At 38.1% G+C, this 16,743-nt stretch overlaps 1 protein-coding gene across 1 annotated transcript in view; it reads right to left on the reverse strand.

The window, feature by feature from the left end:
- Nucleotides 1-16,743, reverse strand: part of LOC126272885 (golgin subfamily A member 8Q-like) — a 219,559-nt gene that overhangs the window by 15,445 nt on the left and 187,371 nt on the right. Inside the window, exon 7 of the mRNA XM_049976133.1 lies at nucleotides 1,555-1,796. Within this exon, the coding sequence (XP_049832090.1) occupies nucleotides 1,555-1,796 (242 nt within the window). The remainder of the gene's footprint in view (nucleotides 1-1,554; nucleotides 1,797-16,743) is intronic.

Genomic DNA, 16,743 nt, shown 5'->3' on the forward strand with positions numbered 1-16,743 from the left:
CTCAGATAAAAAAAAAAAAAAAAATTGTTTCATGTGTGGAGGAGGAGGAGGTGGAGATATCTGTTTAACACCCCATCGACAACAAGGTCATTAGAGACGGAGTAAAAGCTCGAGTTAGGGAAGGATGAGGAAGGAAATCAGTTCCCTTTTGAAGGAACCATTCTGGCTTTTGCCTTGTGCAATTTAGAGAAATCATGGAAAACCTAAATAAAGATGGCTGGATATGGGGTTGCACCATCATCCTCCCGAATGTGGTTTCGGATGTGACACTGAAAGTGGCTCTTGACTGATTCCTCAGTTCTTATAGGTTTACCCCTGTTGGAGATAAGTCTGGCAGAGTTATTGCACAGCCATCAGCCCCAGACCCCACTACGTCTGCTTCAACTGACGCTTGTGCCACAAGACTTCCAATCTGGCATAGCTGTCTGGGCTTGCAGTTTTGGCTGCTGACCAAAATGGTTACTGGTGGTCATCAAGAGTCACTGTGAACAATGCCTCTGTATCATCCACACTGCTGAGGAGAGCACGTTGTGACACTTCGACCAGCTATGACCCTGCATGGGCGGCTGTGTACTGTGAGTGGCTCCATTGTCTTTGCATCCTCCGTCTTCCCACCTGTCTCCTACATTTCAGATGGGACCCTCGATTTCTCCGCCACTCCTGCCAACACCTTCACAACTGTCTCCTCTGCTGTTGGTGCCCCCTTCAGCTGATGGGTGCCAAGACAGGACCCCCCTGGCTCCCACACTATTGCAGCTGATGCCCCCACTGCTGCCACCTCCACCATAGTTGGCGCCATCTGTTCAGCCGTCTTCACTGATGTTAGACTCCAGCATGGAAATGGAAGCTATGCCACTGTTGCCTACCTTACCACATGGTCTCTCACAGGAGTATGGGTGCCACACCTGTCCACGATTGCACCACTTCATACCCTATGGACTGCTGGCAGTGTCTGCATGACTCAGCAACTAACATCAATGACAGAAGAAATGGACAAGAGTGCAGTGCTAACTTCTTCACAAACAAAGATGAGTGCTGTAACAACAAAATTTCTGTGTGCAGTGCTTTATTACTTGTATATGAAGTTTGCACTTGAGTAGAGGCCACCTGGCCTGCTAGTACGACAGCAATTAGAACTAATTACGATATAGGCAGGAGCTTAAGGCTCCACTGGCAATTTTTGTGTATTCTGTTATATGTACTTTGTCTCTCATGTGTTTACGCTTTTTCATGTTAAAGTTACAGTCTCATTCAGTTATAAAAACTCTATTCATCTGTCTGAATTCTCCACATCAAATGAATATTTATGTACATTATTTAAATACAGAAGATTATAACAACTGTCAAAAAAGAGTAAATTTTCCTACACAGCACAGGTGGCCTGATGTCATAAATGCTCTCATACTACTTACTGTGTGATAACATGACAGCTCTTCCCATTGAAAAGCAACATTTCAATACCACAATATTTTGTAACTATACTAATGTGTTTGATTATAATCTATCTTGTATATTTCACACAGCAGTAAAGAATCTTAAAAAAAGGATACATACTTGAGTTCTTTCTTTATAGCTGCCACTTCATTACAGAGACAAGCTTTATCAGATTCAAGTTGTGATATATATTTTTCCTTCATGCTTAATTCTGATGATACACAGCTTAGTTGCTGAGACACATTTTCCTCCAGCTGTTGGAAATGAACTTGTGCTCTGAGTGCATCTTCTAAGGCAGCTTGCAATTGTGCATTTCCATCACGCTCAGCTGATAGTTGTGACTGCAGCTCGTGGGCTGATATCTGGGTTGAAATTATTTTTGTCTCCATGAGTTTTTTTTATAATGGAATCAGTACTTACAGTTAATTTTATAAACTTTTTCTTTGCTGCATATTTATTCACATGTCATCTCTGTTCTGTCATCCACAAAGGAACTGCACTATATTCCTTACCAATACTGAATGGAAAATTGTCATTGTTTAATTATGTAATTTTGTGATAATTTACTGAGTTTGTTTTGAATTTTATAAGTTGCAAATTCTCTTTACTTGTTTAGGCAATGCAGACTATATCTATAGTAGAAAGTTATGTGAAATGGTTGATTCCCTCAGAAGATGGGCAAACTTATAAAATGTTTACAGATATTCATAGCATACATTTTGCCTCACACACTGAAGCTGGAAGAGGGAGGAAAAGAAAAGTGTTAAAAGTGCTGAATGTGAGCATACATTATTGAGGATCTAAAGCACGGAGAAAGAAGAAAGTACATGTCAAAAGGGTAGTGTAAGTGTCCAAAAAAGACATTAAAATAACATTGAAAAGTAATGCCACTTCACACTACAATGAAACTATGCAGTGTACTCTCTGTCAAAGAGAGCAAAGAATCTGGCTTGAAGAAAGAGTTTGTGAGTAAGTTTCCCACTTTAGTTTGCCAATTTGGAATGCATGCCAGCATCACTCCAGTACCGGGGGAATTGTTATCTACACAGCCACCATCAGCAAAAGTGGGCTGGATACAGTGACCAGAAAAACTTCATCCTTATATAGAAAGGATAAATTACTCAGACATGAAAGTGCTCAATACTCAACCTACAAACAACAAAAATCTTATTCCTGAAAGACAAAAATTTAAGAGCAACTTGAAAGAATATCTGTTACAAAAATCATTCTACTTAGCGAATTTTTTAGCATAAGTGAGTGCATGCATGTAGTTCTATTGTACAACTGGAATGCCTGATTATTGTATGCACAAATATAAATTATTTGGTGTTCTATAAGGTGTCATTCATTTTCAAATAATTAATAACATGATTGTCTCATAGTGTATGCACAAATATTAATTCTGATGTCTTTTTGTATTATGTACCTTACTTATTTTCATGTATTGTGATGTTCAAGTAGTTTATGTGGGTATCATAATGTACCTACTATACTTTACCCTACTGTACCTACTATTGTAAATTTTATAAATAATTCATGCTAGTAAATGTTTTAGAAACATTGACTCATTCCAAATCCTAGCAGCTCTAATGCTATTGGAATCAATGGAATCATAATAAAGGAAAAATAAAACATAAAGTGAAACCCCTATTTTACGTTTTCATGTGGTCCAAACTTAAAAATGCAAAATTGAGGAAAATGTTAACCCCCCACCCCTAAATATGAGCAAAAACATGTAATTAGCATACAGAATTAAAAATCACAATCCTATCCAATGCTCTGTACAAAATTTGTCTAAGTGAGGAAAATTAAAAGTACAACACAATTTTTACACAATAATTTGTGGTAATGAATTTCATCAGTTCTTCAAAAATCACTGGTGCATAACAGCAAGTAAAAACTTACCAAAAGAACTGAAACTGGTATCTGGATACAATGTAATCGAGATTTTTCTGACATGCTACAACCACAAATTACACATTCAAAACCTGTGTTTTTGAGATATCATCCTATGTGCTCACGCAGAAAAAAAGCAAAAATTGGTCAACATGTTGAATTAAACCAAAAAAATTACAGCAGTTAGGTGGTTAAACCATAAGCATAGATGCAGACATCTGCTTCACGACAAACTTTGTCACCATTGCTGTTATTGTTTAATGCTTTTCTTACAAGCTGCACTTCATATGGTCACCACTGTTAAAGTGTTATTTTAGGGCAGATGAGAGACATGTGAAAAATAGAATTTACTTCCCCAACTGACATTAAAAGCTTATTAGAAGTCAGCCCAGTGAATTCCTGTTCACTGTGTAAAATGTAAATTTGAAAGAAAGCTCAGGTGCTCCAGTTTCGCTTCATGCCCTCTATCACTGCTGCCAATCTTTACAGTCCACAGTGTGTGGTGTGTGTGTGTGTGTGTGTGTGTGTGTGAGTGTGTGTGTGTGTGTGTGTGTGTGTTGAACACAAAAGTCTTTAAAATGTGCTATCGCAAAACCCTTGTTTTATTTCTGTGTGTCATCTCTGTCGTAGCACATCATCTGCACAAAAAGTATATTCTCAGCACTTAACAAAATTCTTTCATCCCTACCTGCACTCCCGTTGTTGAAGGGCCACTCCCCCTCTCCATACATCCAGTATCTGAGATCATTTTATGTATGATAGTGTGGTGTGGCTGTGCTCGCTGTTGGGTGACTTAACAAGTCACCAGCTAATAAGAGTTCAATAGCCAGAAATGGATGACATTTCCTTGATTATCATTGAGCATATTCTTCGAGACTCAGTGTTTGAATTTAAAAGATGGATGATTGATATTGTTGCTGGGTACAGTACATAGGAAATACATGCTAAAAGATGACACTGAGTTATAAGTGGCACAGAAAAGGTGATGCGTGGGACCCTTCATCACATACTGGCTCAGTCCGGAACACTTTGCGACAGCTGTCTTGTTTTTCCACTACCGCTGCAATCTAGCAGTAGTTGTATCATAATTGAGCTGTGAAGCTAAATGTTACAAGTTGTGTTGGCAACACCAATTGTGGATTATGTCAGCATTTCCTCTCTCATGTCTCCCCTCTCCACAATGGCCTAAAATATTCCCTTAACTCCACCACTACCCATGGTGTGAACCATCTGTCTTTTTGTCAGTCATTCAGTCACATCAAATGTGAATAGGAAGAAAACAGGACAAGTCGAGTAAGAGCTCAGAATCAAGGTGGACCATACCAGGAAGAGATGTACAATCAGGGAATTTTTTGCATTAATCTTATGGGTTTTTTGCAGGGACTATGAATTTATGGTGTAGAATCATGGAAAACGTAAAACTGCAGAACATAAAATCGAAGTTCCACTGTAGTTGGGATGTAGCATGCAGGCCAGACAGTTTCAATTGCTCACTGTTGAGATTAATTCGGGTTGAGTGGGTTAAAACCATATACATGGCATGTATTACTCATGGAGAAATTCTTTACACTGAGAAATGCACAATTTTGTAATCAGTGATTTTATGTCTGCTAATATGTGCTGTATTAGTTTACTACACCATGTACTTTATATACTGAGAAATCAAACAGTGCAGTAATGACAATATTATGTAAACCACCGTGTAGTGGAGATGTAGAGTCACATATAGGCACAACAAGAAGACTGATAAACAAGTAAGCTTTCAGCCAAAAGGCCTTCTTCCGAATTAGACAAAACACACACACACAAACACACACACACATTCATACAAATATAACTCACACACACACTTGACCATTGTCTCTGGCCAAGGAAGTGGCACTAACCTCTGTGCCCCACTACATGAAGCACAGCTCACAGGATTGCTCCTTCTCTTTAATAAACAGCAAAGTACTGTTTCAGAAGGTCTTACTGGACCCTGTGTCATGATCTCTGATGGTGGAAAAGTTTTCCAGTTGAGACTAGTATCAGAGGTAATTTCACATTACATCACTCACAAGACAACAACTCCCTACAATGTAAAAACAACTGTTCTCACAGAACACTTTAATAACGCATTGGCAAGACATTCTATCAATGTATGTCGATGCCAAACAGAAAAATTGAGAAACATTACTATCCATCATGACATTTGCATACAACACAGTGAAGTAACACACTATAGGTTTCACACCATTCTTTCAGCTCCATTGCTGAAAACCTAAAATGATGATGGATACACTGTCCCTGTTTCAACCCAACAATACTCAGGCTGACTATGTGAAACACCTCGTCACCAGACAGAAGAAGCAAAACAACTTGCTTACGTATGGATCTAGACTACCCGGAGAAAGACAAAGTGCTATAACACTGAGCATGAGCCAGTGAGATACAGTCCGACGGACATGTGAATTTTTACCCCTGTACAGAAAGAGGGGCAATCAGGAAAGTTACTAAAGCATTAGTTCGGACTGTATCGAATCCTTCTTTGCTTGTTACACATCACCTATGAAGTTGAGGATTATCACTCTTCATCAAGAAGACAAAAGCTCAAGAGTCATCGTTAGGACATCACATATGAAGTTTAGGAATATGACTCTTCATCAAGAAGACAAAAGCTCAGAATCATCTTTAATGTCATAAGTATGATAGGGGTTTTCCATTTAAGGAAACTGAAGATTGGTTCCACGTTCATGAAGCTTAATGGGAGGGGCTGCCTTCAATGCTCGTCACAGTGAAGAGTTTGTGACAATAAGACCAAAATTCAATGATGTGTAAGCATTGCCATACAGACGACTCCCGACAAGATCTAATTCCAGTGTACTGTAATTGGCTCTAATGAGAATTTCGGAAAAAGGAAGTCCTATTCCTCCTGGAGAGGGAGCAATGCTGTGAGCCATGCTGTATGCAGTTGGGCATAGTGATTAGCGTCACTGGTTGGCTTGCTGCAAGTTGACTGCTGAACAGTATTAGTCATCCATATTTATCATTTGTTGAAGGTTCTCAGAACTTCTCATGTTTGTATATTCTGGAATATTCAACACCTGTATAAATAACAGCAGTCTCCCTCCAGGACTTCAGTTCTGTTCTGTTCTGGTGTTCATTGGTGTTCGTAATTAACGTGCTTTCAGTACTACGTCTTGTACTGGGTGGTTACAATTAAACTTTCACTACCTGAGCCAGTGTAGGCAGAAAACATTTAAACCAGGATGTATATGACTCGGGACAACCGTGAGATTGGGGAAAAACTTGACATTTTTTTCATGTGGGAGAAAACCAGGAAAATCCCAGGATTTTTTTAGAATTTCAGGAATTTTTTATTGTTTTACTTTTCAGTCAAACTTTTGTAATGTTGACTGGTAAGAACCGATACTCTAACAAAGGATGTTACTGTATCCTGCTACTGTAGAATAACACTGCAGCAATAAAACATGAATGAGAGAAAAAAACGAAAATAAAGTTTAAATTGCAAAGGAAATGGCCATATACAACAACAAAACACAGTGCTCATACAAGTGTCTGCCAACAGCAAAATCTGTCAAAGGTTTGAGTGAAACTATGCAATGCTTCATAACAACAAATTGCCTCTGATGCACATGACATCACAAATGTTTACATTAGATTCATTTTAGCCGTTACGAACCGGCTCAAGCGACAGCGCAGTTGAGCCGTGTGTGAGTAGTACCTTCTCCCACTTCTGGCTACAGAAATGTGGCTGTTGGCTGTGTAAGTAGTCACAGCATGCAGCTAGATGAAACTGGGAAAAACTTTATTTATTTATTTAGTTTTGGTCCTGTGACATATATAACAAATAAGATCAGTACAATGCTGTGGACCACAAATATCTACATTAATACAATGTTACATGTACAACTAGTACACTTTAATACACAAATAATTGCCATAAATTGTTTATTAATTTAACATTATGAAATTAAATTCTGTTTCATTATGAGAGGTATTCATTTACAGAGTAGAAACTGTGATCCATCATAAATGACTTTAACCTTTTTTTTTTTTTTTTTTTGAGCAAGATGTCTTGCTTTACCAACTTGATGTTGTGATGTGGTTAGGAAGGTGGTTATGCAATTGTGTGCCTCTAAGAAGGACACTCTTCTGGTAGGCTGATGTTCTGGCATATGAGACATGAAAGTTACTGCCATTTCTTTTTGTCTAATTGTGCACAGAACTTTCAGCTGATATGCATTGGAGGTTCTTAAATATTCTCTTACAAATACTATTGTTTCAAATATATATATATATATATATATATATATATATATATATATATATGGGCATGGAAGGTTCAGTATCTTTAGAGTAGGAAAAAGAGAGCGACATGAACCTTGCCTCTTTATGATGCAGATGATTCTGATAGCTTGTTTTTGGGTTTTGAAAACAGATTGACTACAGGGTGCATTCCCCCAAAATATTATTCCATATCTGGATTGCTGACTGGAAATGTGCCTGTTTACTATTTCTCTATTACAGCTTGTGCTTAGTATCTGTACTATGTAACAGATTAATGATAGCTTGGTTGTAAGAGCTTTAATGTATGTATTCCACTTGAGATCACTCTGCAGTATGCTGTATGGTAAAGAATCATGCCTTTAGATGTAGAACATTCCTAGGAAGTTAACATCATCAACTAATTTTACAATTTTGTTGTTTATTTTCAATGCGTGATCATTTTGTTGTGGGATATATGAAAGTTCATGGCCACTGTTTTCCCAGTGTTAATTATAAGTTTATTTTTTCTAACTAGTGTGTTAGCTCCAGCAATGATGCATCTGTAGTTAATTGAAGCTCTTTTTGGTCTGACCCTGTAATCAAAATACTGATATCATCTGCAAATAAAGTTTTCTGTTTGGCATGGACAGTGTCATTCAGGTCATCAATATACAAAAGAAAGAGGATAGGACCTAATGTTGATTCTTGTGGCACATCATATTTTATGGTAGTTTTTTCTGATTTGTAAGTTGTTTTTCTTGAAATGTTTTCAGTTATTGTGTCTTGTTTAAGAACAACTTTTTGTTGCCAGCTAGTAAGATATGATCTAATCCATTCATTTGGGATACCTCTAATTCCCTTTCTTTCCAACTTACGTAGTACGATACAATGATCTAAAATGTCAAATGCTTTGGATAGGTCCAAGAATATTCCAGTAGCCATTTCCTTTTCATCTACAGCTTTTAGAATGGAGTGCAAATATTCATAAACTGCTGTGGTTGTGGATCTAGTTTGCCTGAATCCATGCTGACGATTTGACAGCAATGAGTTTTGTTAACAAACTCTAGCAACCTATTATAAAAGAGCTTCTCAAAGATTTTTGAGAAGACACTAAGGTGTGCTACAGGTCTGTAATTGTTAACATTGTGTGTATGTGTGAATGAAATTAGCTTATACCCTGAATTAAAACATAGACCACTTTCAAAAGCAGTATCAATACATGTCCTACTATGTCAGTCCCCTGTTGTTCGGGCTTCTGTCACAGTTCATTCAAGACTACTGTATATCCAGTATATATACAGTAGTCTTGAACGAACTGTGACAGAAGCTCAAACAACAGGGGCTGATGTACTAGGATATGTATTGATACTTGAAATACTGCATTGATAATGGCTGGGCACTAGCCAAAATCTAGGTCTGTCTAATATGACCTGAAAGAAAAGGACAATGGAGTGGTCTGCCCTATCATTTTAAAAAAGCTACTTACTCTTTGATTTCTAACTGTTTCATTTTTGTGAAAATGCTTTTATTGTTTAATATGTCCCACACAATACCTTTCAATGTGACGAATACAATGCTTCTACAATCCTCAAAGTGTTTAAGCCGTACTTCCATATAAGTTCATTGCATTTCAGCTGCTGAGCATCAGGCATATCTTTTAGCTTCCTAGACACCTGAAGACTCATGGTGATGGTGTTATTAGAATGCTGTATGGTAAAGAATCATGCCTTTACATGTAGAACATGGGAGACTTTTAGTGAGCCTGGATTTGATTACAATATGCAAGCATATCCACTGGTAACAGGCACACATGTATGGGTAGATGATGTTGTTGTACATACAAATATTATAAAACCTGCACTGCACCGAACTGCACATTCCTTATTTTCTTTCTTTTTTGAGTTGTATGTTTGTTACTCCTTTCCCAAAGAGACTGGGTGGATCTGGATGAACCTTTATTCCAAAAAAAGTCATTGATCCCGTGGGGTGGTCAACATGACTACTGTTCCTGTGGAATGGGTAATGTGACTAAAAAGTCATTCATGAAAGTTAAATATATACATCAAAGAGATAACTTTTACAATGGTGCAGAAACATGGATAGTGCATTTCAGAATTAACATTTCTTTATAAATAACTGGTAAATAGTGAGTAATTCTGTGGGGAATGGCTAGTGACATTATAAGTTATGTTTGATACTGAAATTTTACAGCAGGGACAATGAAGTTTCCCCCTTCTGATTATTTTATTTCATGGGGCTGTAAGTGAGAAAAAGTTTACAAAAGTTTTGAAATTAAATTTGAAGTTTTTTGGATGTTGATAATTGCTCTCATCAAACACTGGATGAACACAGTCTGGGTAATCTTTATACTGTGAGTTAACCTAACTCTAGACCTACACACAGTTACTAACTTTACTACATGACTTATTGTGTTAAGCCTTTAACATAAGATTATATCTCTTGGTATGTATATTATGACAGAAATTTAAATTTTTATATTTGGCCACTGATCTGGAATGCATGGGTTGTGAAATGACCACTATTGGGTGGCGAGAGCCATTTTCATGTTTGTCAGGAGGTGTTCAACACTCATCTGCAGTGGCTGGGTTTGGAAGATGACGAAGAAGACTGGATGATGTTTTGGGTGGCTACAGCAAAACCACTGGTGAAAATAATAATTCTTTAATATTCCATAAGACTTGGCTAATTATACATGCATGTCCTCGCCCAGGAAAAGGTCTAGCATCATCCTGTGTTGTCTTTGTGTCAAAGTGGAATGCACAACATATTACCTGGCAGTGTATAACCCATCTGATTGTATCCGCTCTACCAAATACTTAAACTTATCAACTCTTTTGATGCTTCTGTGTTGTGTTTGCAAATATTTTTCTCTATTGTTTTTATGTTGAATGTATTGATTTTTTTCATGTATATTAGTAACCTGGTTTTAGCTTTTATGAAGTGTTTCTATCATTATCTTTGCATCTGTTTTGTCCTTAGAAATTACTGCAGTATTGTCAGCAATAGTGATACATTTCACCTCAGATCTTCCTCTTCCTTGTCCTAGATGGATTACTTTGATGTTTTTCTCTAGTAGTTCGTTATCCCACTCTCTCATGATCTTGTCTAAGACCAGATTGAAGAGGATCAGTGAGAGCCCTTTTCCCTGCCGAACACCTGTGTTAATTGTGAAGGGTTTAGAAACTTCTCCTAGAAATTTAATTTGTGAAGTTGTGTTGTGAATGTCTTTTTGACTAATTGTCTCGTGGTTCTGTCGATACCTGCTTCTTTCAGTGTTAGGAATACTGTCTCTCTAGAGAATTATATGCTTTTTTTTGAAATCAATGAATGTAATGAACTGTGTTAAGGTTCCACATTGTTCTGATTCTGAGGATAGTTTTCAAGTTAAAAATTTGCTTTGGCCATGATCTATTTTTTCTGAACCTTGCTCGGTACTCACCAATTCACATTACTTTGTAGGTGATTAGAAGTAGAGATATGCCTCGGTAACTGTTGGTGTCTGTCCTGTCACCCTTCTTATATAGCACAGATAGATTACAGATTATTTCCAGTCATCCAGTATTCTTTTTTTCACCCATCAATCTTCAATAACCTCATAAATGGTTTCAGTTGCCCACTTCCCTTGCAATTTTCACATCTCAGCTAAGACGCCGTCTTCAGCTGGTTCTTTGTCGTTTTTCAGCTGGCCGTATTGTAGTTCAATTTGATGCAATGATGGTGGTTTTGAAGGTGGGTTTTTCTTTTCGAGGCTGTCTGAAAATTAGTCATCATGTTGGTTCTTCACAGTTTAGAGGATTTTTGAAGTATTTTGCTAGTAACTCACAATTGTCTATGTCATTGGTAATCAGTTTGCCTGTTGAATCTTTGAAGTGTAGGTTCATTGGCTTGTAATCTGTTATTTCTTCTTTGAAAAATTTTGTAAAAGTCCCTAGTGTTGTTCTGTCTGAAATTTGTGTCTCTTTCCTCTAATCATTTTTATCATATTTATGTTTCTCTGTTTGATTAATTTTAGATGTCTCTTTTCTGATCTCAGTGAATTTGTTCCACTTTGTTTCCTTCTTGCAGGAGCTCCAATTTTTCCAAGCAGTTACTCTATGCTTTATTGCTTCATCACATACCTTATTCCACCACCTACGTTTCCTTCTTCTTTGTAGTTGTTCTAGTTCTTTCACCATTTTGATCATTGCTTCTCTGATTTCATTCCATTTTATCATCTCTGTGTAAAGTTTTTTTTAATGAATTTGCTCCTGTTCTCTGACATGTTGGAGTTTGGTCTTTTAGGTTGAAATTTGGCTTTGATTTCTGTTACATGATTTCCCTATGGTTTTGTTTAGTTATTGCCACATGATCCAGTTGATATGAGCCTAAATATGTATTAGGAGAATACCAGGTCTTCTTTCTCTGTGACGCTTTGGTATTTTTTCCAGTGTCTCCGAATTTTTTTACTTTTTCTGGATTTTTTTCATGTTGTCATTTTTGGTAGGTGTATGTGGCATTTATGATGGACAGCCCTTGTTTGGGGCTCTAAACAAGAGAAGTGACATTCACTCCGATGAGGATGCAAAATTTGTTATGGATTCTTTTAGATTCCGTTTGACCATGAAAGCTGTTCCTAGCATAGTGACTTTCTGTTAATCCTTTATGGTCGGTTCTCCTTTTATGGATCCTGTATCCCTCTGATTCAAATGCATTCTCATCACCATATCTGATTTCCTAAAGTCCTAGTATGAGAATATTACATCTGTTTAAGACATCTGTCAATTGTTTAAGTTTCCCAGTCTTCATTAGGGTGTTGATGTTCAATGTGCCTAGCAGATGTTTCTTCTTAGGCACTTCTTCTTAGGCCATACACAACAAGTTCTAGGAAGCTCCAACTCTTTCTTACATGATGTTCTAGGCTCTCCATAATCCGATGGCCTAGTTGTATCACTGTTTCAAGTGATGAAAGATTGTTTACCTCCTGGAGTATTTTTCCATTTAGTGTTTAGGGTCAGGCCTTGGTTGAAAGTAAATTAGGAAGGGGTTCACATGGGGTGTTACTTCTGTGATCGAATTGCCAGATAGGTCTTAGGAGGCTGCCCAATATGGGAACAGACGCCTTTCATACCTGACCACTTTGGTAACAGACACTACTGATTTTTGCAGCGGCTATCAACATGTAGAGAGATGCTGACTACATAGCGGCTTGTTGAAAGTCAGAGGCGACATGGATTTTCTTTCTCCTTGGTGAGTTCTCTGGATGCACACATAGCATTACTCTAATAACTAGTGAAAAATTCTCGTGTATCTCAATTATGTCACTTCCTATGTTAACCTACACAAACAAAATCATGCACTCTACAGTCCTCCAGATAAAAAATCAGGCACTTCTTGACATGTGTGAACTTGATTACATTAGTTTATTCTGCTGCCTCATCGCTATAACACAGTGCATAAGGAAAGGTATTTGCAGAAGAGAGGAGTCAGCTGTAGCATTGGCATGGTCACATTCTCAGACACATTGACAGATGAAAACATCTTTGTTCTTTGGCTAAATAAATACATTACATCTTCATGACAAAGAACCCCTAACACAAATTTCATCCTTACTATTCTTCAATGATGCATATAATATTTCATCATCTTCCATAACACAGCACAGTCATAACCTTAACTCAACATCACAACAGGATTGGATTGGATTGTTTTGGGGAGGAGACCAGACTGCGAGATCATAGGTCTCATCGGATTAGGGAAGGACGGGGAAGGAAGTCGGCCATGCCCTTTCAAAGGAACCATCCCGGCATTTGCCTGGAGCGATTTAGGGAAATCACGGAAAACCAAAATCAGGATGGTCAGACGCGGGATTGAACCGTCGTCCTCCCAAATGCGAGTCCAGTGTGCTAGCCACTACGCCACCTCGCTCAGTTCACCATCACAATAGCCATCACCTCATAAGAAAGTACAGTTCATCATTTTTTTTTGTCATCAGTCTACTGACTGGTTTGATGCGGCCCACCACAAATTCCTTTCCTGTGCTAACCTCTTCATCTCAGAGTAGCACTTGTAACCTACGTCCTCAATTATTTGCTTGACGTATTCCAATCTCTGTCTTCCTCTACAGTTTTTGCCTCTACAGTTCCCTCTAGTACCATGGAAGTCATTCCCTCATGTCTTAGCAGATGTCCTATCATCCCGTCCCTTCTCCTTATCAGTGTCATCCACATATTCCTTTCCTCTCCGATTCTGCTTAGAACCTCCTCATTCCTTACCTTATCAGTCCACCTAATTTTCAACATTCGTCTATAGCACCACATCTCAAATGCTTCGATTCTCTTCTGTTCTGGTTTTCCCACAGTCCATGTTTCACTACCATACAATGCTGTACACCAGACGTACATCCTCAGAAATTTCTTCCTCAAATTAAAGTTGGTATCTGATATTAGTAGACTTCTCTTGGCCAGAAATGCCTTTTTTGCCATAGCGAGTCTGCTTTTGATGTCTTCCTTGCTCCGTCCGTCATTGGTTATTTTACTGTCTAGGTAGCAGAATTCCTTAACTTCATTGATTTCGTGACCATCAATCCTGATGTTAAGTTTCTCGCTGTTCTCATTTCTACTTCTTCTCACTACCTTCGTCTTTCTCCGATTTACTCTCAAACTATACTGTGCACTGATTAGACTGTTCATTCCGTTCAGCAGATCATTTAATCCTTCTTCACTTTCACTCAGAATAGCAATGTGATCAGCGAATCGTATCATTCATATCCTTTCACTTTGTATTTTAATCCCACTCCTGAACCTTTCTTTTATTTCCATCATTGCTTCCTCGATGTACATATTGAAGAGTAGGGGCGAAAGGCTACAGCCTTGTCTTACACCCTTCTTAATACGAGCACTTCGTTCTTGATCGTCCACTCTTATTATTCCCTCTTGGTTGTTGTACATTTTGTATATGACCCGTCTCTCCCTATAGCTTACCCCTACTTTTTTCAGTATCTTGAACAGCTTGCACCATTTTATATTGTCGAACGCTTTTTCCAGATCTACAAATCCTATGAACGTGTCTTGATTTTTCTTTAGCCTTGCTTCCATTATTAGCCGTAATGTCAGAATTGCCTCTCTCATGCCTTTATTTTTCCTAAAGCCAAACTGATCGTCACCTAGTGCATTCTCAATTTTCTTTTCCATTCTTCTGTATGTTATTCTTGTAAGCAGCTTCGATGCATGAGCTGTTAAGCTGATTGTGTGATAATTCTCGCACTTGTCAGCTCTTGCCGTCTTCGGAATTGTGTGGATGATGCTTTTCCGAAAGTCAGATGGTATGTCGCCAGATTCATATATTCTATACACCAATGTGAATAGTCGTTTTGTTGCCACTTCCCCTAATGATTTTAGAAATTCTGATGGAATGTTATCTATCCCTTCTACCTTATTTGACCGTAAGTCCTCCAAAGCTCATTTAAATTCCTATTCTAATACTGGATGCCCTATCTCTTCTAAATCTACTCCTGTTTCTTCTTCTATCACATCAGACAAATCTTCACCCTCATAGAGGCTTTCAATGTATTCTTTCCACCTATCTGCTCTCCTCTGCATTTAACAGTGGAATTCCCGCTGCACTCTTAATGTTACCACCGTTGCTTTTAATGTCACCAAACGTTGTTTTGACTTTCCTGTATGCTGAGTCTGTCCTTCCGACAATCATATCTTTTTCAATGTCTTCACATTTTTCCTGCAGCCATTTCATCTTAGCTTCCCTGCACTTCCCATTTATTTCATTCCTCAGCGACTTGTATTTCTGTATTCCTGATTTTCCCGGAACATGTTTGTACTTCCTCCTTTCATCAATCAACGGAAGTATTTCTTCTGTTACCCATGGTTTCTTCGCAGCTACCTTCTTTGTACCTATGTTTTCCTTCCCAACTTCTGTGATGGCCCTTTTTAGAGACGTCCATACCTCTTCAACTGTACTGCCTACTACGCTATTCCTTATTGCTGTATCTATAACGTTAGAGAGCTTCAAACGTATCTCGTCATTCCTTAGAACTTCCGTATCCCACTTCTTTGCGTATTGATTTTTCCTCACTAATGTCTTGAACTTCAGCCTACTCTTCATCACTACTATATTGTGATCTGAGTCTATATCTGCTCCTGGGTATGCCTTACAATCCAGTATCTGATTTCGGAATCTCTGTCTGACTATGATGTAATCTAATTGAAATCTTCCCATATCTCCCAGCATTTTCCAAGTATACCTCCTCCTCTTGTGATTCTTGAACAGGGTATTCACTATTACTAGCTGAAACTTGTTACAGAACTCAATTAGTCTTTCTCCTCTTTCTTTCCTTCTCCCAAACCCATATTCTCCCGTAACCTTTTCTTCTACTCTTTCCCCTACAACTGCATTCCAGTCGCCCATGACTATTAGATTTTCGTCCCCCTTTACATACTGCATTACCCTTTCAATATCCTCATACACTTTCTCTATCTGTTCATCTTCAGCTTGCGACGTCGGCATGTATACCTGAACTATCGTTGTCGGTGTTGGTCTGCTGTCGATTCTGATTAGAACAACCTGGTCACTGAACTGTTCACAGTAACACACCCTCTGCCCTATCTTCCTATTCATAACGAATCCTACACCTGTTATACCATTTTCATCATAAGAAACCTTAATACCTCAATTCACAGTAACCTCTCATCCCGAGAGACTAGTCCGTTGGCCCCAATTCATAGAGTTCTCTGATATCGTGGACTTACTGCCTGGGTCACTATTGTGTTTCTGCTACCCTCTGTGCCCTTAGTACACCTCTGATAGATTCTCCCATAATGTCAAATCTCTAACATGGACAAATATTATCATTGGACTTTCCGTTATACTGGTCACTGTCTCTCTAGGAGCCCAGGGCAGTTTAATGATGCTGTTGTGTTTAATGATCATCTCACATCTATATGGTATCTCAGCATATTGCTGCTTTAAATCAGCATCACATGATCAAAAATAAGAAATCCTAACCATTCAGTAGTGTTGTTATGTCATGTTTTAGTTTGTCAGAGATGTATCACTGTTTATATCTACCTTAAATCTGGAAACTAAATGTGAGAGGGAGTCAAATGAAAACCTTAAAAGTGTAATTAAAAA

The sequence above is a fragment of the Schistocerca gregaria genome, chromosome 5, assembly GCF_023897955.1.
Source record: "Schistocerca gregaria isolate iqSchGreg1 chromosome 5, iqSchGreg1.2, whole genome shotgun sequence".
In the NCBI taxonomy this organism is placed as follows: Eukaryota; Metazoa; Arthropoda; class Insecta; order Orthoptera; family Acrididae; genus Schistocerca; species Schistocerca gregaria.